Source organism: Festucalex cinctus, chromosome 10, assembly GCF_051991245.1.
Source record: "Festucalex cinctus isolate MCC-2025b chromosome 10, RoL_Fcin_1.0, whole genome shotgun sequence".
NCBI lineage: Eukaryota > Metazoa > Chordata > Actinopteri > Syngnathiformes > Syngnathidae > Festucalex > Festucalex cinctus.
The window spans coordinates 20258354-20281308 of record NC_135420.1 but is presented as its reverse complement, the minus strand read 5'-3'; the positions used below and the strand labels follow the sequence as shown (position 1 = coordinate 20281308).

The following is a 22955-nucleotide window of genomic DNA, read 5'->3' as shown; positions in this document are numbered from 1 at the left end:
CTGGCAGTGAATGTGTTCAGGGCAATTCTCCCGGTTGAGACGCAAAAGCACACAGAGACCTTTACAGAAAATAGTTACGTTTTTCTCGATGTGCAAATGCACACAAGCCGTCAGCTGTTTGACTTTCATTAGCTCAGAGGCGAAGGCGAGAGGCGGCGAGCTTAGCCTGGAAGGGATAGGAAGCGGCCGTAACCTTAGTGACCGCCCGGGAAGCTTAGCGAGGCGAGCGGTTGGGCTGAAGGGACAGAGGCCGCTCAGTCAGTCGTTAATGTCTTCGTCAACACCGGTCGCACGACCTCCATTTAAGGTGGCTTATTTGACATGTGATATTAATCAGAGCAGGGAAGTAAGGAAGTACAAATACTTCTTTGCTTTGCGTAGGTAGATTTTTCAGGTAGCGGTGAGTTTTGGAGCTGGTCATCAGTGGGTCTGCAGGTCACTTATTCCACCTCTGAAAAACACCATCATGTCTTTAAATAATCAACAAATAAACAGTTGCTTACCAGACCTGAGGTTTATGTTCTCATATTTTGCGCTTCATAATGTGATATATATTTACAATGTAGAGACAGGTCTGGACTGCAGGCGGGCCAATCTAGTACTTCCACTTTTTTAACTGCAAAGCAGAATATGAGTTGGCATTGTCTTGTTGAAACAAGTTTGGATGTCCCTGTGGACTCGTCAGACCACAGGGCACGTTTTTGACTATTATGTTTTTAACTTGCATTTGTAGATGTCACTACTACTAACTATGTTATTGTTAACTGACCGTAGTTTTCCGTAATGCTTCTCAGCCCATGTGAAAATGTCGTTTTTGCACTTGCTGCTTACATGTAGAGATTTTTTTTTTTTCAGATTCTCTGAATCTTTTGATAATATTATGGGTTGTAGATGATGAAAGTCTGAAATTCCTTTCAATTCTATGTTCTATGTTGTTCTTCGGTTATTGGACTATTTGCTCACAGAGTTATTGACATACTGGTTAGCCCCGCCCCATCCTTGCTTGTGACCAACTAAACCTTTCGGGGATGCTCCTTGGTTTCCATTGAACCTGTTCACCTGTGGGATGTTCCACATTGTTTTGTTTTGTTTTGTTTTGTTTTGTTTTGTTTTGTTTTGTTTTGTTTTGTTTTGTTTTGTTTTGTTTTGTTTTGTTTTGTTTTGTTTTCTTTTCTTTTCTTTTCTTTTCTTTTCTTTTCTTTTCTTTTCTTTTCTTTTCTTTTCTTTTCTTTTCTTTTCTTTTCTTTTCTTTTCTTTTGTTGTACTTTGTAGCTTTGTAGCTTTGTAGCTGTACTTTTTGCCTCATAGCGTCAGACAATACTTTTAATACAAAGCGTGAGTCCATAATTATGTACAGCACATTTGTTGTACACAACTTCTGTGTGAATACTTGATTCAGCATCCACTTAGTATATGCACTTTTAGTGCTAAGCATTGTTCAACATAACTCTCAGCATTCTCCCAAAATGTCGTTTTGCCCCATAGCTGTAAGCAATATGTACATTTGATGCATAGCTATAATCAATTTACTTTTATGTACTTTTGCTTGAAAATTTGGGGGTCACTTAGAAATTGCAGATTTAAAAGAAATAGCACTGGATTTAGAGGATCTATTGTAGACTGCATAGCACATTTTACACCCCCAAAATTTGTGAAATCCTGAGATTTTAGTCACTGTTTCTTATTTATTCATTTTCATCTTCATTTTAAAAAAGAAAAGTGTTTTTTAAGGACATTTCTATAGCATACGACTAATGTTTTTTGTGTGTCCAGGTCAGGATCCATTCCAATCCAACGACGTGTTTGTGATGAAGCGCCCGCGCGACGTCCGCTTGTCGCTGCTGCTCCTCGTGTCCTCTCTCGCATCCGTCATCTCGCAAGTCAATCCAGGTACGTTCTCGCTTTAGCATCACAAGCTTGTCATCTTCTGGCATCTCAGCTTGCACTGGACTTAAAAGAGGAACTTTTGTTAGTTTTGGCTTTTGGGGCAGAACTCCCAAGACTTGTTGTGCTTAGCGGGAACCGTGTGGTCCACTCGCTCGCTCGCTTTCTTTTGGCTTCTTTGATGCCGCCTCGCCCCGGCGCTCTCTGCTGCTCGGGTGGTTTTTGTGATGTCACTGAAATAAAACCAATATTTATTTTTTCGTTCGCAAGGAAGCTATTTGTTGTACCGTTTGATGGGCAGAAGGCAAAGAGGAACCAAAGGGAAGGTTTTGGGTCATAGATGAAATTCGAGAAATGTAGCACGAGCCGGTAAAAACCGGTTTTGTTTTCATTTTTGGATGTATTCCGAAAACTACATAGCAATTTATTAGAACTGTGTCAGAAGAGGTCACCGTGAAACTCGCTGTGAGAAACTCACTCTTCTGCTTCTTCCACTTTTTGGCCTGTTATGGAAGTCCAACTTTCACAACAACACAAGATTTTTTACAAATACCATTTTTGCGTCATAAGTCTGTTTACATCCAAACAGGGGAATTTGTAAAAGAAATTAACAGTCTAAAAGTTTCCACAATTTGGCGATTATGGTCGAAAGAGCAAAGAGAATATAAATTGTTATCAAAAGAAAAAAATATTACCTTTTCTAGTCGCTTAACTGTCACATATCCAGCTAGTGTTATGTTAGGTTTCAAAAATTGGAGAAGCTTGGTCATATTGCGAACATTGTCAAATATCTGTCAACAGTTTTCACTCCCTCGTCATCGTTTGTTCAATGGTGAAACAGAAATTAATCTGCACCGGAGATCAGGGCTGAACTGATGTTTATTGATGACGTTTCAGTTTGCTATCTATATTCAAACTGGATTAATGGACTAATCCCTCTAAAATGTGGGACAGTCTCATGGGGTAAAATGTAGGATAATAATCATTAAAAATATATATATATCAAAAATAAGACTGGGCCACCGGGCATCTACCCTGTACGCCAGATGGCCAGTCCAGCACTGCCGGAGAGCCATTTTCAGCTCTGAAATATGCAAAATCCAGCTGTTTTGTCCATCTCAGGGGGCGGCCATTTTGCCACAGGTCTCAGGTAATAACCAATCGCAGCGCAGCTTCAGAAAATAGGTGATCTGTGATTGGTTGTTGCCTGAGCCCTGAGCAACTGTGATGTGATCTTCAGTCGACAGCAAGTGGCACAATGGCCGCCCCCTGAGATGGATAAAAACGGCTGGATTTTGCTTCATAATAACTCATATTCCACAAATGTATATGAATGAATATTAATCAGAATCTCATGTTTAGACTAGTGAGGTTGCATTTAACATATTATAGTTCAGAATTGTTTAAGGTTTAAAGATTTTCAGCTTAATACAGTTTGCTCTTGTTTTGGTCCTCAATATGGAAATCTGCTCTGGGCAGGGCGGATTTATTCTGTCATGACTGGGTCATGCCAGGGTTAAGTTTGGGCCAGGCAAGGGTTATTTTTGGGTCATGACCGTGAGGTCAAGTGTCTGTTTTGAACTGATGTAACCATCATCTGGTCTCAACTGGAAAAAACGCTATGTGATGTCAGGAGCTATGTGATGTCAAGAATCTTTAATCTCTTTATCTGGTCAACTGATCCAATCCAGAACGTAATATATTCTAGTGGGGTACAGGGCTACGGATCTATCCAAAAACATGACAAAGCCAAAACTACCCTACCATCTTTTAATAGAAAAATATGATGCAATTTCTCAAAATAATACATAACTGATTGATGGTTTGTTTTTAGTTTAAGAAAGTCAAAGAATGTCTTCAGTTTTTTTGTGTGCGACACTTGGAGGAAAAAGTTTGGATGCCCCCGCTTTAAAAAAGATACACAAATCAAATGTATTATAAATGCTCCCATGTGACACTTGTCAGCCAATCGTATGCGTTATTCAGTGCCGCTTTACAAACAGTCGTTTGGTGTGTGTGTGAGACATGCAAGCAGCGATCCAGTTCTGTGTAAACAGATAGTCGCCCTTTAACTTTCAGTTTGACGTCATTTGACCTCACTTTGCTGTTTTTCTGTGTGTGTGTATACAAGCCCACATGCAAATATCTGCTTGAAACACACTCGCTGTGGATCCAGTTATCCTATTGGAGTCTGTGGCTAATGCATACCAGACATTCTGACAGCAGGAAAGTCCATTCAAATATTCATTGTGTGTGTGTGTGCGTGTGGAAAGGACTGTTTGTGCATCAGCTTGTGGTCAAAGTTCAACAAGTTCACAATTCCTGGAAAAAAAAAAATCAAAAACTTGTGTTTCCAAGTCTGAGTCAGTGTGGGTGAATCGTTGCAATCCGGCTCTCAACCTGCCCTAATGTATGGAAGCAGGATACTTCCACCTAGAAAAGTTTTTTTTTTTCCACAGCAGGGAAATCGTCACGGCTGAATTTAATCGAGCCGAGATGGCGCATGAAGCCAACTTTCCTGTGTTTAAAATTCCCGAGCAATGGCGTTTATAACATCCCTGTCTTTTCCATCCGACGCGTGAGTGGGCGAGCGTTATTTCACTTTTGAGGAAAAAGAAATGTGTTTTGCATCTACAAAGGCAGTGGCGATTGACAAGTCATCTTGACCCTCATGTTGGTTGCTGGGTTGTCGGGAGAGTCCAGTAGAGTTCTTGCATTTCTACATTTATACCAATAGGAAGCAGCTTCAGGGCGGAAACTTCATCACACAAAATCTGGTCAAGCCTTGTGGAACTGAGTAATTCGACTTTCATCAAACCTCCCTAAAATGGACACTTCAAAGCAAACTGGCAGATTTTCTCTAGTCAAGATTTGACCTTGAGTTGAGCTCTTCAAGTTTCTTATGTGGAAAGTCATCAAACTTTTCTGCTATGCTTTGTCTTCACATAATGACGCAAACTCAAAAATTGTCATAATTTAGGGTCAAGCAACTGTCTTGTACTTTATATGTGGTTCAAATTTGGTCGCAATCGGACAAATAGCTTTGAGCGTTGATTTTGGAAGGACCGATGAAAATGATCCTAATATGGCTGCTTCAAACCAAAATGGCAGACTTGCTGTGTCTTTTTGGGCATTGATATCTTCTTGATAGACATGCCTAACAAACTTGATGTTACTAAAAGGAACTAGTTTCAGGTGTTGAATTTCAAAATTGTAGAGTTAAAAAGGAAGTCAACACAGAAAATTTATTTTGACAACAATATGTTCTATGCACCCCCACTGGTTTAAATATGGTATTCTGGTTAACATTGCATTAGTGGAATATGAGCTAAGCAGCCAAATCCAGCTGTTATTATCCATCAGAGAGGGCGGCCATTTTGCCACTTGCTGTCGACTGAAGATGACATCACAGTTGCTCAGGGCTTAGACAACGACCAATCACAGTTCACCTGTTTTCTGAAGCGACAGCAAGTAGTCAAATGACCGCCTCCTGAGATGAATAAAAAAATGGCTGGATTTTGCTGCTGTTACGGCTGGCGGCTCGGGCCCGCCGCCGGCTACGCTCTCCTAGTATGTATGTGTGTGTTTGTGTCGGCTGGTGCCCGAATAATGGTATTTCAGTTTGAATGCGCCAGCGCGACACTTTGCTTGGACGACTGTGCCAGCGCGACGCGCTGATTGGACGACTGTGCCAGCGCGACGCGCTGATTGGACGACTGTGCCAGCGCGACGCGCTGATTGGACGACTGTGCCAGCGCGACGTCCTGGGCGGTGGTCGTCCGCCCCTACGCCCTCGGTGGAGCAGCTCCAGCCCTCTCCGCCAATCGCCGACTACCACCTGGCCGGACTGCTCCACAATAAAAAGCGCTGCATTGCCGCTCCTCGGGGCGGCTGGAACTTCTCAGTGCAGCTCGCCTCGTTCGTGTCTCTTTCGTGTTGCTATTTGGTGTGAGACACTCGCTAGACCCGTGAGCTGGGTAACCCATTTTGTGCTCGTGTGTATACTTGTATCATTCCCCTTTTGGTTATTGTTGTGTCTCCTCCGTTCTGTCAGTGCTGTCAACTACGGTTATTAGTTGTTCACCTCCCACTTTCACTCCCTTGACAAACCCCTGCCTGAAACGTCAATTAAAACTACTCAGATCTTAAAGTCGACCCCGTGTTTATCTACCTTTATTTCCTGCTATTGTGTTACTTCCCTTCCCCTTGACGAGCCGGGCGTAACACATTGGGGGCTCGTCCGGGAGCCAAACTCCCGCGACAATAATAATAGTAGATTTAATTTCCGGGTAGGGGACAACCATTATTGTATATATATATATTAATTGTAACCAGACAGGCCAAAGATGGCGTCTTTTGATTTAAGAGAGTTTATATTAAATCCCTCAATGGAGGATCTGCACAATTGTAGGAAGGTGGACCTAATAGAAATTGCGGAACATTTTTCTATTTTTGTTCCAAGCCAAATTCGAAAAGATGCATTGAAAGCCCTTGTCAGGGAGGGGTTGGTGGAATTGGGCACTTTGCCAGCAGAGGAACCGCTCCCTCCACCCAACCCAGGGTTCACAACACCTCCTCAGGACAGTACGAGGCCCGTCCTGGGCCCCCCCATGGCTGAGGCAAAGTCCGAGGGTGATGGACGGCCCGATCAACCGTTCCTTCGCTCTCGTTTAGACCGCTCATCCAGTGGGACAACCGGCCACTCGTCTACTGAGGCGCGGCTGAAAGTGCGCCTAGCCCGCCTCAGAATAGAGGCCGAGGAACGGGAGAGTGCAAGAAAAGCCCATTTGGAGTTGGAGGTTCGGAGAATGGAAATTGAGGCGGATAAAGCTGTTAAATTTAAACGGCTGGAGCTTGAAGCTCAGCGTGGCCTCGCGAGCCCCGGTCCTGCTGCAGCCCCGCCTCCCACCTCTCAACCCTGCTCTGCTTTCGATGTAGGCAAATATCTTCCCCTCATGCCCGCTTTTAGAGAAGGCGAGGTGGATTCATATTTTTTCGCTTTCGAGCGCATGGCAACGGCCCTGCAGTGGCCGCGTGAAGTTTGGCCTCTCTTGTTACAATGCAAAATACAGGGAAAAGCGCAGGAAGTGGTTGCTGCATTGCCACTGGAAGATAGCTTATGCTACGAAACGGTGAAATCAACTATTTTACGCGCATATGAGTTAGTACCTGAAGCCTATACCGTCAAAAATTTAGGAACTACAAAAAAGCCCCAAACCGCACCTACGTCGAGTTTGCCAGGGAGAAGGGAACCCTTTTTGACAAGTGGTGTTACTCAGCCAAAGCCGATACTCTCGCTACTATACGGGAGCTGATCTTGCTTGAGGATTTTAAGAAAAATCTCCCTGACCGGGTTGTGGTATACTTAAACGAACAAAAAGTGAAAACCCTCGCCGAAGCCGCTGTTTTGGCCGACGAGTTTGTTCTGACACACAAAAATGTATTTAATGTTCATGTTGACAGACCTCGTGTTCCATTTACGGGTTCTGCTGAGAAACCCGCTGCCGATAGAGTCAAAAACACTGACCGAGAGTGTTATTACTGCCACAAACCTGGGCACGTCATCGCTTTCTGCCCCGCGCTAAAACGTAAAGTGGGTCAGCCCGCTTTAAACCCAAAAGGCGTCGGGTTGATTAAATCTGACCCGTGCACCTTAGTTCCCGACGCCACCAAAAATCCTGACCCTTGTTTTAAACCATTTATTTTTCAGGGATTCGTTTCTTTTTCGGGAAAAGCCTCTGACCAGCGCCCCATCCATATTCTTAGAGATACCGGGGGCTCACAATCCGTTATTTTAGCCAGCACACTGCCTTTTTCTCCCGAGTCAGCATGTGGTTATGGGACGGTACTGCGAGGGATAGAGATGGGATATATTCCTCAGCCTGTTCACCTCATTCACGTACAATCCGATCTCATTTCCGGATTTTTCCCAGTTGCGGTGTGTCCCGAGTTGCCCATCGAGGGAATACAAATGTTGATGGGAAATGATATAGCCGGGGGTAAAGTTACTCCAGCCCTGCAGGTGGTAAATTCGCCTCAAAGAAACGATGAGGGTCCCCCAGAACTATACCCCATCTGTGCCCTCACGCGCGCGCAAGCCCGGAAAAATCCTGATGTTGATTTGTGTGATAGTATTTTTGCGTCTACCATGTCTGACTCATCCCATAAACCTGATTCTAAAAAGTCGACTTCCGCATCCCAGAACCAAGCTGAATCTCCAACATTCACTCGTCTCCTGAAGGCTAACGAAATAGCCAAATCCTCCCTTGGAAACGGTCAGTCAAAAATGAAAAGTCGTTTTGACAGAACAACTGTGAACCGTAGTTTCAAGGTAGGTGATAAAGTACTCGTGTTACTTCCTGTTTCGAATAGCGCATTATCTGCAAAGTTCTCCGGTCCTTACATGGTGCAACAACAGCTTAATAAAACTGACTATGTAATTAGTACGCCGGACCGGAAACGAAAAAACCGTAGATGCCACATAAAAATGCTAAAACAATATAATTCCCGCGAACCCAAAATAGAAGCGGCCAAAAGTGGCCCGCCCCCAAAACATATCGACGTACCGGATGCAAAACCTATCCGTCAACGTTCCTATCGGGTAAATCCCACCAAACGCCTTCTTATGAAAAAAGAAGCTGAATACCTATTGAAAAATGGATTGGCCAAACATAGTTTTAGTGCATGGAGTTCGCCTTGCTTGGTGTCTCTATTGCTGTCTCTATTGCTCGCTCTCCAACACTTGGAGGTATACCCTGGGTCCAGCTCTTCGCCGATTACTGTGCATACCGATCATAACCTACTTGTCTTTTTTGTCACACATGTACAACCACAATCAACGACTTATGCGGTGGGCGTTGCTAGTACAGGACTTCAACCTCACCATCCGCCATAAAAAGGGGTCGGAAAACGTTTTTGCTGATGCCCTGTCCAGGTTGTAGGTATGTTTTGTTGCACGGTGTTTATTTGATGTACTTTGACTAGTATCTTAAGGGGGGGAGTGTTACGGCTGGCGGCTCGGGCCCGCCGCCGGCTACGCTCTCCTAGTATGTATGTGTGTGTTTGTGTCGGCTGGTGCCCGAATAATGGTATTTCAGTTTGAATGCGCCAGCGCGACACTTTGCTTGGACGACTGTGCCAGCGCGACGCGCTGATTGGACGACTGTGCCAGCGCGACGCGCTGATTGGACGACTGTGCCAGCGCGACGCGCTGATTGGACGACTGTGCCAGCGCGACGTCCTGGGCGGTGGTCGTCCGCCCCTACGCCCTCGGTGGAGCAGCTCCAACCCTCTCCGCCAATCGCCGACTACCACCTGGCCGGACTGCTCCACAATAAAAAGCGCTGCATTGCCGCTCCTCGGGGCGGCTGGAACTTCTCAGTGCAGCTCGCCTCGTTCGTGTCTCTTTCGTGTTGCTATTTGGTGTGAGACACTCGCTAGACCCGTGAGCTGGGTAACCCATTTTGTGCTCGTGTGTATACTTGTATCATTCCCCTTTTGGTTATTGTTGTGTCTCCTCCGTTCTGTCAGTGCTGTCAACTACGGTTATTAGTTGTTCACCTCCCACTTTCACTCCCTTGACAAACCCCTGCCTGAAACGTCAATTAAAACTACTCAGATCTTAAAGTCGACCCCGTGTTTATCTACCTTTATTTCCTGCTATTGTGTTACTTCCCTTCCCCTTGACGAGCCGGGCGTAACAGCTGCTTATTCCACAAATTAAATATTAATCAGAATGGCATTTTTAGACTAGTGAGGTCACATATTAACATATTATTGTCAAGAAATGTTTAAGGTTGACGTCCACGTTACTGGATTTTCTTTTTTATGGTAAGTTGTCAATCTTTGCTGCCACGTTTTATCCAAAATATCCGAAATATCATTTTAAGATGGTGTCAGGTTTATACACCATCTATGACATTTTAAAAATTCACAGATATAAGGATGAGACGGACACAAAAATGAAAAACAAGGCCTTTTTGACTCATATATGAGGAGAAATGGACAGAGAAATGTGTGCAGCTCACATGCCTTTGGCTCACTCTGACACATCCTCACACTTCTCTATTTATTTGGGATTCGGCTAAAAAACTTGTTGCTCTAAATGAGGTGGGGAAATAGCAGCAATGACAACAATCAATTTACACCACTGCAGATGTTTTTTTATTACTCAAGGTGTCTCAACCATAAAACTTCTCCAGTCAGTACTTTGAAGTTTGTTTATGGCCTTGGAATGAAGTTCCTCTCTTCCCGCAGCTCGAACAGATGTCACAATGTTGAAATTCCTCACAATGTTGAATAAATGTTTTACAATTAATTCTATGTAAATAATAAAAGAGTAAATATGGGATCATTTATACATAATAAATCTGTCAGATGGTTTCCGTCAGATGAACATCTACAAGTCAAGGTCTCCATTTAGCTTCACTTGCTTCACAGTGACACAATTCATCAAGAATCAGCTCCAACGTCAATGACAACATTGTTTTGCCTATTCATAGTATCATTTTAAATGTTCTATTATGCATCAGCATTAAATGGTTAATCCATACTGTGTGTGTATTTCTATTTTGCAGATATGTTGCGGTGCGTTGTGAATGTATTTGGCGCTCAAAGTTGGCCAGTAAAGTCAGTGAACAAGTCTACCTTTCAGAAAAGCAACCGATGAGGAGAAGGAGGTTTGCCCTGTTCTACTCTCTCGGGCTCGCTAACACAAAGCTGATGTTTTTCCACCTGATATTTTTAGACGCTGCGGCCTGAATGTGAAACCTGATGGGTGGGGGGTCGACGTGCGTGTAAATGACTAGACCTCAGGGGTCACCTCAGAGTGGCTCGGGTAGATAAATAAACACAGCAAAAACCAACATCTTGACATCCGTTAACGTTCTCCGATGTCTCACTTTCCATCTTGGATGTGCCATACGACCCTCATACAGATCTGGCAAACGTTTACCCTTGAATCCTTGTGGGGCAAAACCAAATCCTGTCTCGGGGCGAGACCGAGTCTAGTCGTCTAGTTTCAATCTTTCAAGGGCAAGCCTGAGTCTCGTCTCAAATATTGAGTACCCAGTATAATTTCAGTTTTTCGATAGACCAAGTCTACACTCAAATCTCTGAGGCACAAAACCAAGGCAAAAACTGTCTAGCCTTTTAGGGGCAATACCAAACAGGTCTGGTCTCAAATCTTCCAGGCACAATCCTTGAATCTTTGAGGAACCAGACCAAGTTTAGTCTCAGTCTTTCAAAAGTGATTCTGAACCTCATCTCAAATAGTATCAAGTATGATCTCAGTTATTTTTTTTTATTTATTTTTTTATTTTTTAAAGAGGCAAGACCAAAAGTCTATCCTCAAATCTTTTAACGGCAAAACAATCTTGTCTCTAGTCTTCTTCGGGCAAGGGCAAGTCTAGTCTCAGTCTTCTAAGAGCAAGACCAAGACAAGCCTGAAGTATTTTTGAGAACAGAAAGTCTAGTCTCAAATCTTCTAGGGACAAAATCAACTCTAGTCTAACTATTTCAAAGCCAAGACCAAACCTAATTGTTTTAGATTCAAGATGAAGTTTACAGTCAAATGTTTAAGGGTCAGTTCCATGTCTAGTTCCAGGTTTTTAAGGACAAGACAAGACACCTCAAATCTCTGAGGAGGAAGACGTGGAGTCTCAAATCTGCAAGTGGACAAAAAAAAAGAGTCTTGAGGTTTCCAATATGATGTCTGAAGTGTTCATATTTTGGAGTGCTTGTCACGTTTTTGAACTTGAGTCCAAGTTACATTTGACGTCTTTGAGATCTTTGAAGTTGAAATTCAAAGTTAAAGTCTATAGCTTGATGCCAACTGTAGTCTCTGATGGTTTATTCCAAATTTCCTCACATCCAGGGGTTCCAAATCGTTTTGAGACGCGGGACTGCTTAGTCAACAGGGGACACATATTTTCAAGGATAAGCCTAATTCAAATTAAGCGCAATTAGGGAATTATCTATATTTTTTTTCAACGTTCAACCTACCTGTTTAATACAAAGGAACTAAACCCAATTCAAGTAAATTAATTTCAGTAGCTAGTTAGCTGAAAGTGATTGCCAAATAGTGCCCATTTATCAGCACAAAAGCAGTGATTTATACTCAAACTGGGCGTACGGGAAGTCCAGAATCAAACCCCCAACCTCAAAACTGTGATAGAATATTGCAAATTATTTTGGTTTGCCCCAAGTTTTGTCTTGCAGTTTTCGAACCATTGCTCTCATGTGCTTCGTCTAAAAGACCAACATCTGGTCCCGCTCATCACCATATTTTCCATCAATTTGCGATTTGGTTGTTTTCGTCTTTTGACCACCACGCCCTTCAGTGAATTGTGATTATTTAGCCTGCAGACCACTAATAGGATGAGAATATTAGAAGATTCCAATGGTTTGACTTGATGTGGCCTGTTTCTAACTAGAGACGTCTTGGGGAAATAGGGTGGGGGCGGGGATGCAGGCGAAAGATTTCTGAGGCCAAGATGAAAACGTTAGGGAATATGGTAAAGTCTGCCACATCTGGAAGTGGTTCACTTTCTTTACGGGCGTATCAGGGTGTGCGTCTATCGCCGCATCAGTGAAGGCTATGAAAATCTTCTCGGCTTTCCACGTTGAGAAAATATTTGGATGAGATCAGCGCAGTAAGAAAAGGGGGACAGAGGAGACTTTGAGCTCTGCTGGCGTTTTCTCAAAGGAGACCAGGTTCCATGCTTGCACTGACGTTCCGGACCCGGTCGTGACCCACTGGCTATTTCGTTTCATCACACATGCGCGCGTGCACACAGACTCTTTCATTGCAAATGAGGTGACCTGGTGGTCACATCCTGTCAGGTGGGGTCGGTGAACGAGCACCGAGCGAAAGGTTCTTGAGCCAGAAAACCGTTGATTCAGTCCCATGGGGACTTCAGCTATTTTAAACGCTGTGCTAGAAAATCATTTTGTTATTCACTTTTGATCAAGGAGCTTTTGTTCTGACGATGGAGGGCTAGTGGTTACTGCGACTGCCTTGCAGTTCTAAAGTTCGGTGTTTGAGTCTCAGTCCTGATCTTCTTGGGTGGAATTTGGATGTCATCTGCGGGCCCTTTGGGGGGGGTACTGTCATGACTAGGGTCATGCAAGGGTTATGTTTAGTACTGTCATGACTAGGGTCATGTAAGTGTTATGCTTACTAGGGTCATGCAAGGGTTATGTGTACTGTCATGACTAGGGTCATGTAAGAGTTATGCTTACTGTCATGACTAGGGTCATGCCAGGGTTATGCTTGGGTCATGACCGTGTGGTCAAGTGTCTGTTTTGAACTGAGGTCAAGTGTCTGTTTTGAACTGATGCAACCAGCATTTAGTTTCAACTGGTAAGACGCTATGTGATGTCAGAAGCTTGGTCAACAGCCAATCAGATAATTCCAAGTCAGTCCTGTTACCCACATGTCTAGCCACAACCAATCAGATCAATTCGCTGTCTATATTCTGTAAGCCTGTCTGAGAAGTGTGTGTTTTGTCGGATTATTACTTCTGTTACCTCTGTTCCTCTGTGCACCGCCGCAGCCCAAGTTAGCTTAGCGTCTCGATGTTATGCGAATAAAGAGTTAAAATCTTATTTGTGTCTGAGCTTTTGGGATCCTATCCCAGAACATAACACTTTGGCTTCTTTTCATATTCCAAAATGATGCGTTTCAAGGTCATTAATGATTCTACATTGTCTACAGGTGTGCATACAAATGTGACGATTGGAATGATTCGATTCAGTGGGATTACGTTTCAATGATGAGTTCCAAGCAAGCCCTTTAATCCCCTCTTGTTGAGGGTAAGTGCGAGGCAAGAAAAGACCACACAAGAGTCGAGGAGGTGGCGTGCAGGAAACGAATGGCATATTGCTTCTACCTGACCGCAATGTGGGGGCGTAATGGGCTCCGAGCAGCCAGCTTGACCTCATGCAGCTCTGCACACGCCATCGTACCGTGCCTGTTTGGACTGGCACGCTCACATATACACACAGGGTGAATCTGGGTTATTTGTATGGTCTAAAAATGAGCACCTTATCAAACTGAAGTCATGTTTTATAGTTGGCTATGGGTAAAATCCCAAAGTCCATGTTGAAGATTTTATTAGCCTCTCTTTTAGACTCTGCATGCCACCAATTACTCAATATCTTTGGAATCAAACCTGAGAACTTTGCCAGCTAAGGCTGCCACCTTTCAGCAACAAGGAAGACTCTTGGAATATTTTCCACTAGGGAAATTCTCGTTTAAAACCACAATCATATCTGGTAATTCCCCAACCCCCTGCTGAGTAAACATTGAGTGATTATGTGGCCTGAGCAAAGAGCAATTTTTATATTAGTCATCAAGTTTGTGTGGCTGTATTTAGTGAAACATGTTCTGTTTGTGTATGTAATTTTAGGTGTGTGTCGGTACCCCTTGGGAATGTCCGGAGGGCAGATTCAAGATGAGGACATCTCCGCCTCTAGCCAGTGGTCCGAATCCACCGCTGCTCGATATGGCAGGTAAGGTGTCTCGCACATAAACAACTACAGGTGTGGCGCACACCCCCTTCTCCTGCATAACACTATTCAAATTAATATTGCATTTGTGGAATATGAATTAGCAGCAAAATTCACTCATTGTTGTCCATCTAAGGGGGCGGCCATTTTGCTTTGTACTGCAAAATAGCATTGTGATTGTTTTAAAGTTACGTTCATTGTGTTAAAGCACACTTGTTTGTGAGGTTGACTCTGTTTGGTGCATTTTTGTACACATCTTCAGCTGCGCTGAGTCTGCGGAGATGCTGGGGATTGAACCCAGGACCTCATACATGCGACGCATACGCTCTACCCCTGAGCTACATCCCCACGTTTGTGCTTTATTTTTTTAAATATTTAAAATCAACAATTCCGTTTTTACGGTTCCACCAGTCTAAACGTGGAACATGAATTAAGCAGCATCCATTTCACTGGGTGGCCGCCATCTTACAACTTGCTGTCGACTGAAAATGACATCACAGTGTCCCAAGTGCTCAGGTAACGACCAATCGCGGCTCACCTGTTCCCTGGGAGTGGTCATGTGACATTGGCAAGTTGAGCCCTTAGGCACTGTGGTGTCATTTTCGGTCGTCAGCAAGTCGCAGTACAAGTCAAAATGGCTGCCCCTGAGATGGATGAAAGCAGGTGGATTTTTCTGCTTATTCATATGCCATAAAATTATGGGAAAAAAAATGGACGTGAATTCCGCTTTAAAGTAATGTGTGCAACATTATCATCAGTTGTAAAGCTTCTCCTTTGTCTATATTACACTGCCCTCATGTGGCCAATGCATGCACACCAGAAGGAGCAACACAGTGTCCATTGGATTGTAGCAAAAAAAGTGTGGCAAAACGATTTTATTATTTACATTCTATTTAATTATGTCATTAACGAATGTTTATAGGGCGGCACGGTAGATCAGTGGTTAGCAAGTCTGCCTCCCCGTACTGAGGACGCAAGTTTGAGTCCAGGCTCCGGCCTTCCTGGGTGGAGTTTGCATGTTCTCCCCGTGCCTGCGTGGGTCTTCTCCGGGTACTCTGGTCTCCTCCCACATTCCTACGACATGCATGGCAGGTTAATTGGGCACTCTGAATTGTCCCTAGGTGTGCTTGTGAGCGTGTGGATGGTTGTTCGTTTCTGTGAGTCCTGTGATTGGCTGGCAACCAGTTCAAGGTGTACTCTGCCAGCTGGGATAGGCTCCAGCATTCCCGTGACCCTTGTGAGGAATAACTGGTTAAGAAAATGGAAGGATGAATGTTTATATAGAGTATAATATTAGGCTACAGAGTGTAATTGTTATTATTATTATTGAAAAAAAAAGGTTTTGAGGAGCCTGGAACTGATTAATGATATTTTCATTCATTTCAATGGGAAAAGATGTCTCTTACTCACATTCACTCAGACACACTTCATAGTTTGTTTACACTGATAAGGAGTTGGTGCTTGAGCGGTCTATCCAGCAAGGTGCCTGTTTATTTACAGAAAACCACAGCCGCACCGTTAACATGGTGTGTGCGTACGTTGTGTGTGCGTGTGTTTTGCCTTCACTTACAATCAGGATAATGATGTAATGCGTAATCTCAATCCCATCTGGTTGCATTTTAAGTAATTGTTACTCAAAATGTACACTTGTGGTGTTTTTTTTATTAGGCTATAAAAATGTTTGTTTGTTTGTTTTTATACTGGATTTATAATATAAATATGTTCCAGATAAATGAGATTAAAAAAAATTAAATACAATCTTTATGTAAAATAAGAAAAATATTTTATTAGTAAAATATATTTTCTCATGTTTTAGTTGTCGTATTCAGACATGTATGATTTTTCTTTTTTTGGTCTATGACTATACATTTTAATTATGTATTTTATTTATTTATTTTTAACATTGCAAATGCTTCTACTCATTCCTATTTGTACTGTTTTTGAGCTCTTGTTAAGTCTAACATGAACCTTAAGTCACGAGCATTCGCCCTCCCCAGGTTGGACTTCGAAGAGGGCGACGGCGCCTGGTGTCCGGAAATCACGGTGGAGCCGGACCACCTGAAGGAGTTCCTGCAGATTGACTTGCGCTCGCTCCACTTCATCACCCTGGTGGGCACCCAGGGTCGCCACGCCGGCGGCATCGGAAACGAGTTCGCGCAGATGTACAAGATCAAGTACAGCCGCGATGGCAGTCGCTGGATCTCGTGGCGAAACCGGCAGGGCAAGCAGGTGAGTCCCCTCGTTATGGTTGCCATTTTTTCCCCTCTCTGTTACAAAAGTTAAAACAGTTCTGCCTCTATTTCATATCTTTATCGTGATGAGCGTTCTCTTCTTTCATCTGTATCTGTATCCATGTTGTAGCAATTAGCATATAGCTAAGTTTCATCAATATTCAAATTCCTGGTGACTGACAAAAATGTTGCAACATAGCCCTGGCTGATCGCTGATACTCTGCTGCCACCTGCTAGCCGTTTTTGTTTTTGAAATAAGAACTACCATAGCTTTAAGCCACCTCTTTATGTCAGAAGCTGCATCAAAGCCTTCTGTATGCTCTTGCATAAAAAAACGTCTAAACACGTTTTTGGGATTGAAGGACAAAGTATTAAAAAACGTGATAACACATTTTTGGTTTTGAATGGTTTGAAAAAAAAAAAAAAAGAGTTAGTCTACTCTGGTTCTCAGTGAGTTAATTACAATGTGGCTTGCAACAAAATCAAGTTTCATCACTACAGGTGATCGAAGGCAACCGCAACGCCTACGACATCGTGCTGAAGGACTTGGAGCCGCCCGTCGTTGCTCGATTCGTGCGCTTCATGCCCGTCACAGACCACTCCATGAACGTCTGCATGAGAGTGGAGCTGTACGGCTGCGAATGGCTGGGTAAGAACAAACAACACTTTCTGACTGCTTCATAGACAATAGGAGTCCCTAATGAATTGTCCAGTGCAGGAAGTTGATGATCACCTGTGATTGACAGATGGTTTGGTGTCATACAACGCTCCGGTGGGCCAGCAGATGAATTTACCCGAGCACACTGTCTACCTCAATGACTCTGTTTACGATGGAGCCGTCATTTACAGGTCAGTGTGTGTGTGTGTGTGTGTGTTCTCTCAACTGCCACAGCCTGAAACTTTTCCTCATCGTCCCCTTGTTATTGTTGTTGTCACCCGGTCGCCATGGTGATGGCAAAGAGACAGTGGCGAGAGAGAGAGGGTCCAGGTGGCAAACACTCCTGATGGGAACGACTGAGTCAGCCCGCGAATGACATTATTAGTGTTTGGATTATGACATTGTGAATGAATAATATCCTCTGTAGAGGTTTCCTCCGGCCACTAGGGGTCACTGGGGTACTGAGTTTGTTGTGTTGCCTTGCGGCAGCAGTTCTCCATTTTGGTGTGCTGCCGACAGGACACGTTGTTACAGTGCTGCCGACTTCATGTTGAGCTGCTGACGTTGTTCATGTGAGTCTAATTAATGTTTAATGTGTGATTATCAGTTAGGTGGTGATTCTTAATGTTGTCCACCTGTTTTATGTAAGTATAGCCATTATATGTTTGTGCCTCTGCAGGGCTCCTTCATCGCTGTCAATAAATGATATTTGACATTGAGGAGTGTGTTTCTTCATGAAGGAGCCATGGTCATCGTTGAATGCTGCGTCCCTAGCTGCGCTTTCAGCACTGCCGATGTGTCTGAGGCCCTCGCCATTGCTCTGTTGGCGAACCATGGCTTTGTGCATCAGAACCCACCTGCCCAGGCGACAGCTCAGGCGCCTACTTTCCAAGGCCCGAAACTTGCCCGACCCACAGTAGACATTGGTGTATCCATAGAGGAATGGAACGTGTTCACTCGTCGCTGGGAAGTCTTCCGCGCTGGCTCGGGCATAGGAGATGCACAGGCCCCTTTCCAACTGTTTCAGTGTGCCGGGCCCAACTTAGGTGACAGCCTATTGAAAGCCGATCCCGATGCTGCTTCCAGGCCTTTGCCAGATCTCATCGCTGCCATGCGCTCACTTGCTGTCATCCCGGTGGCTACTTGTGTGCTACGTACCGAGCTGCTTCAGTTGCACCAGGAACGTGATGAAACGTTCCGAGCCTTTGCTGCCAGAGTGAGGGGGAAAGCGGAGACATGCGCCTACGCTACAGTGTGTGAGTGTGGGAGGGATGTGGACTTTACTGACCACATCATCCGCGATGTTTTGATCAATGGCATCTATGACTCGGACATACGCCGTGCCACTCTGGGCATATCTGATGTCCTGCGTAAGCCGGTGAATGATGTGATTGCACTAGTCGAAAGCAGAGAAATGGCTCGTGATGCTTCCCCGTCTCCCACCCTCTCAGCAATGTCGTCATTTCGCAGCCAGAAGAGAGATCCACGTATGGATGCTGCCCCGCCCCCAGCAGACAGGACCAGGCAGGCGACGTGCCCTGACTGTAAAAGCCTATTTCGGGTTTTCACTGAAGGGCCTCGGGGGTGGAACACCAAGCCCCACCAGGTCTGCGTTGAGTGCTATCGGGCCCGACGACACAAAAAGCGGCAGCTGCCGCAGATGACTGAGAGTCATCAGGCCGCCATGGAATCTGAACCAATCTCTATGGTTTCATCGATTCAGTCCAGAGCCGGACCCGCGCGATGTCGTAGGGCCCGACGCCGTGCTTCAACTACACACAGTGATGTCCACAAACCCGCACCTATCAGACTCGAGCACCACATCTTTACTAAAGGTGAATGGAGGCGCGCCAAGCTACGGGACCACCCCCGCGTGTCCGTCGCCATCTCGATCGACAGGCCAGTTGGACAGGGAGGCGGCGACGGGAGCCGGGGCCCGGTCAAACCAGTAAACGTATCCGCCATCGCTGACACTGGCGCGCAATCGGACCTTTGGTCTCTTGAGGAATTTCTCGCCTGTGGATTCTCTCGCGATGACTTGTACCCTGTCTGTCTCGGATTGTCTGCTGCCAATCGCTCCCCCATTAACATTGTAGGAGCATTCTTCGCCGAGCTCTCAACTGTCCCCGGTCGTGGTGATGTAGCGGTGACCTCCAGCCGCTGCATGATGTATGTGAGCAACTCCGTCCGTGCCATGTACCTCTCTTATGATACGCTGCTCAACCTCGGACTCTTACCTGTTGGCTTCCCGTCTGGCGACAACCTGGTAGGAACCAGTGGCGTTCAGGGTCCTGTCGCCCCTGATGCGACGGTCACGCTGCCGCCTTTCAATGCTATACGGTCCATTAATGGTGGCTGTAAAGGTCCATACGGTCCCCGTGACACGCACTGCTTCTGTCCCCAGCGTACAGCCCCTCCACCACGTCCTACGGAGCTGCCATTCCCTTGTACACCGGAAAATAATGGTCGGATGAAGGCCTGGCTCCTCAACAGATACGCCTCATCTACTTTCAACACCTGCCCTCACCGGCCTTTGCCATGTATGGATGGCCCACCCATCGAAATTCATGTGGATCCGGCGGCTACGCCTAAGGCTTGCCACACCGCCGCCACCATACCTCTGCACTGGCAGCAACAGGTCTACGATGACCTCCTGCGGGACGAAGCCCTTGGCGTCATTGAACGTGTTCCTTACGGCGATCCTGTAACTTGGTGCCATCGTATGGTCGTCACTCGGAAGCATGACGGCTCCCCCCGCAGGACGGTGGACCTCTCCCCTCTCAACAAGTTCTGCCAGCGCGAAACCTTCGCTACTGAATCCCCATTCCGCCTTGCGCGTCGCATCCCGAAAGGCACTTGGAAGTCCGTGACTGATGCCTGGAATGGCTACCATAGTGTGCCCCTTCGTGAGTCGGATCGTCACCTGACGACCTTTATCACGCCCTTTGGCCGCTGGCGTTACACTAGGGCGCCTCAAGGCTTTCTGTCATCGGGGGATGGATACAACCGTCGTTTTGATGCTGTCCTCTCTGACTTCGAGCGCAAGGAGCGCTGTGTGGACGACACTGTCCACTACGACACTGACCTTGAACAGCACTGGTGGAGGACCATTGACTTTCTCGCACGTGTCGGTCGGTCAGGGATTGTGTTGAATGCTGACAAGTTCCAATTTGCGGAAAAATGTGTTGATTTTGCTGGGTTCAGAGTCTCTGACGCCTCCATCGAACCACTCCCCAAGTACTTGGATGCAATTAGGGACTTTCCCTCCCCAGTGTCTACGACTGACATCAGAAGTTGGTTTGGCCTTGTCAATCAGGTGGCCAACTATGCGCAGTTGCGTGACACGATGGCGCCATTCAAGCAGTTCCTCAGCCCCCGCTGCAAGTTCTCCTGGTCTTCTGAATTGGAGGAAGCGTTCCAGGCGTCCAAGCTATCCATTATTGGAGCCATCCGCGAGGGCGTGGAGATCTACGACATGCGGAAACGTACCTGCCTCCGCCCAGACTGGTCCAGGTGTGGTATTGGTTACTTCCTGCTCCAACAGCATTGCGATTGCGCCTCTGGTGTACCTGATTGTTGCTCGGGGGGTTGGAAGATCACCCTGGCTGGCTCTCGTTTCCTGTCTTCGGCGGAGCAGCGCTATGCTGCCATCGAAGGTGAGGCCCTTGCTGTGGCCTGGGGCCTTGAGCAAACGAAGTATTTCACACAGGGTTGTGACAACCTTGTTGTGGTTACCGACCATAAGCCCCTGGTTAAGATCTTTGGCGATCGCACGCTGGATGAAATTACTAACTCTCGCCTATTCAGACTTAAACAACGCACCCTCCCATGGCGCTTTGACATTGTGCACCTACCTGGCAAGAGTAACCACGCCGCTGATGCTGCCTCGAGGCATCCGTCTCTCTCTGGACCGGTGGATGAGCCACCGGTGAAGTTGTGTAGTGTGCCTGATGTGGTGGAGTCAGCACTAATGGCCTCCATCCGTGTGGATGCGCAGGATCTCGGTGCCATATCGTGGTCCCTCCTCGCACAGGAAACTGCGGCCGATGCGTGCTTCGCCCGGGTCCTGCACCTCATCGAGAATGAGGGTAGGATTGATGCGAGCGACCCCGCCCTGGCGGGCCTGTCCCCGGTCTGTGAATCGATCTACGCGCAGGATGGTGTCCTGCTGTATCACGACCGCGTCGTTGTCCCTCCATCCCTTCGTGGTAGGGTCCTTCAGTATCTCCACGCTTCTCACCAGGGCGTTTCTGCGATGGAGCAGCGTGCTCGTGCTATAGTCTACTGGCCTGGGATGGCCAAGGAGATACATGCCACCAGGTACGGCTGTGCTGACTGCAACCGCAACGCCCCTTCGCAGGCAGCCACACCGCCTCTGCCGTCGTCGCCGCCGTCCACCCCGTTCGAGGCTGTGTTCGCCGACTTCTTTGACTATGGCGGGCGCCACTACTTGGTCGTTGGGGATCGGCTCTCGGGCTGGGTGGAGGTTCTGAGCTCTACGGCGGGCACGGATCTGGGTGGCTCGGCTGGTCTGGTTCGGCACCTCCGTTCTTTCTTCGCTACCTTTGGGGTGCCTGAGGAGCTTTCGAGCGATGGTGGTCCTGAGTTCATGTCGAGCCACACTGAGAACTTCTTCCGCTTGTGGTGCATCAGGCATCGTGTGTCCTCGGTCGGTTTCCCGCAGTCGAATGGGAGAGCTGAGGTCGCTGTGAAGACTGCTAAGCGCCTCCTTGTTTCTAATACCGGCCCTTCTGGCACCCTCGACAATGACCGCTTTCTGCGTGCCATGTTGCAGTTGCGTAACACCCCTGATCCTGACTGCAACCTCTCCCCGGCTCAGATTATCTTTGGTCGCCCCCTTAGGGACTCACTCTCTTTCATCAACAGGCTGGAGAAGTTCTCTAGCCCTCACATCCGTCCTCTATGGCGCCAGGCTTGGGCGGCCAAGGAGGACGCTCTCCGTACCCGCTTGTCCCGTACTACTGAATCGCTGAGGGCTCATTCGAGGCCTCTCCGCCCGCTGGCGCTCGGCGAGACAGTGTTCATCCAGAATCAGATGGGTCCGAGCCCTCATAAGTGGGACAGGTCTGGTGTGGTGGTGGAGTCGCTGGGCCACGATCAGTACCGTGTCAAGGTCGACGGGTCAGGGCGCCTGACTTTGCGCAACCGTCGCTTCCTCCGCGCCTTCACGCCGGCTGCCCCCTGCATTGGGCAGCCTCCGTCGGGTTCGTTGCCACTGCCCCTTGCCCAGGTGCTGGTTCCCCCGTCGGTGGTGTCCCGGGTGAATCCTCGCCTGCCGGACGATGTGCCCCGCGACTCGGCCTCGGATGTGGTCGTGCCTGCGCCGAGTGATGGACCTCCCGTGGGGCTCGTGGCCCGTGGGGATCCTGTCGCTGTTGATGCGGCTCCGGCTGCCACGACCCCGCCTTCGCGGTCGCCACCTTTGTTGCCCCCTACCCCTCATCCATGTCGTGTGAGGAGGCCGCCCAGGCGATATGAGCCTGAGAGTGGCCGTTGGATTCGTGGCTGAGTCCGTCTACCTATATATCGATTGGCTTCCGGACTGGGGGGGATGTAGAGGTTTCCTCCGGCCACTAGGGGTCACTGGGGTACTGAGTTTGTTGTGTTGCCTTGCGGCAGCAGTTCTCCATTTTGGTGTGCTGCCGACAGGA

The 22955-nt window shown here is 46.8% G+C and overlaps 2 protein-coding genes and 1 non-coding gene across 5 annotated transcripts in view; 2 read left to right on the top strand and 1 right to left on the bottom strand.

Annotated features, from left to right (window-relative positions):
• Window positions 1-22955, top strand: part of LOC144026958 (discoidin domain-containing receptor 2-like) — a 35116-nt gene that overhangs the window by 6143 nt on the left and 6018 nt on the right. For 2 of the 3 annotated variants that reach the window (XM_077534148.1, XM_077534149.1), the window contains exons 2-6: window positions 1774-1890; window positions 14295-14397; window positions 16392-16623; window positions 17127-17274; window positions 17372-17474. In XM_077534148.1, coding sequence (XP_077390274.1) covers window positions 1809-1890; window positions 14295-14397; window positions 16392-16623; window positions 17127-17274; window positions 17372-17474 — 668 coding nt within the window. In that variant the 5' untranslated portion in view covers window positions 1774-1808. Of the gene's footprint in view, window positions 1-1773; window positions 1891-8527; window positions 8826-10460; window positions 10563-14294; window positions 14398-16391; window positions 16624-17126; window positions 17275-17371; window positions 17475-22955 lie in introns of those variants that run through there. The other variant, XM_077534150.1, reaches the window with a different exon arrangement.
• trnaa-cgc (transfer RNA alanine (anticodon CGC)) lies at window positions 14671-14742 on the bottom strand. The gene has a single exon. It is a non-coding gene; the product is annotated as a tRNA-Ala (tRNA).
• LOC144027110 (uncharacterized) lies at window positions 17770-22813 on the top strand. Its single transcript, XM_077534408.1, has 2 exons — window positions 17770-17855; window positions 17963-22813. The coding sequence occupies exon 2, from the start codon at window positions 18029-18031 to the stop codon at window positions 22811-22813; it is 4785 nt and encodes a 1594-aa protein (XP_077390534.1). The 5' UTR covers window positions 17770-17855; window positions 17963-18028.

Coding starts and splice junctions, on each gene's coding strand:
- LOC144027110 (XM_077534408.1), top strand. CDS start 18,029: ATGGTCATCGTTGAATGCTGCGTCCCTAGCTGCGCTTTCAGCACTGCC.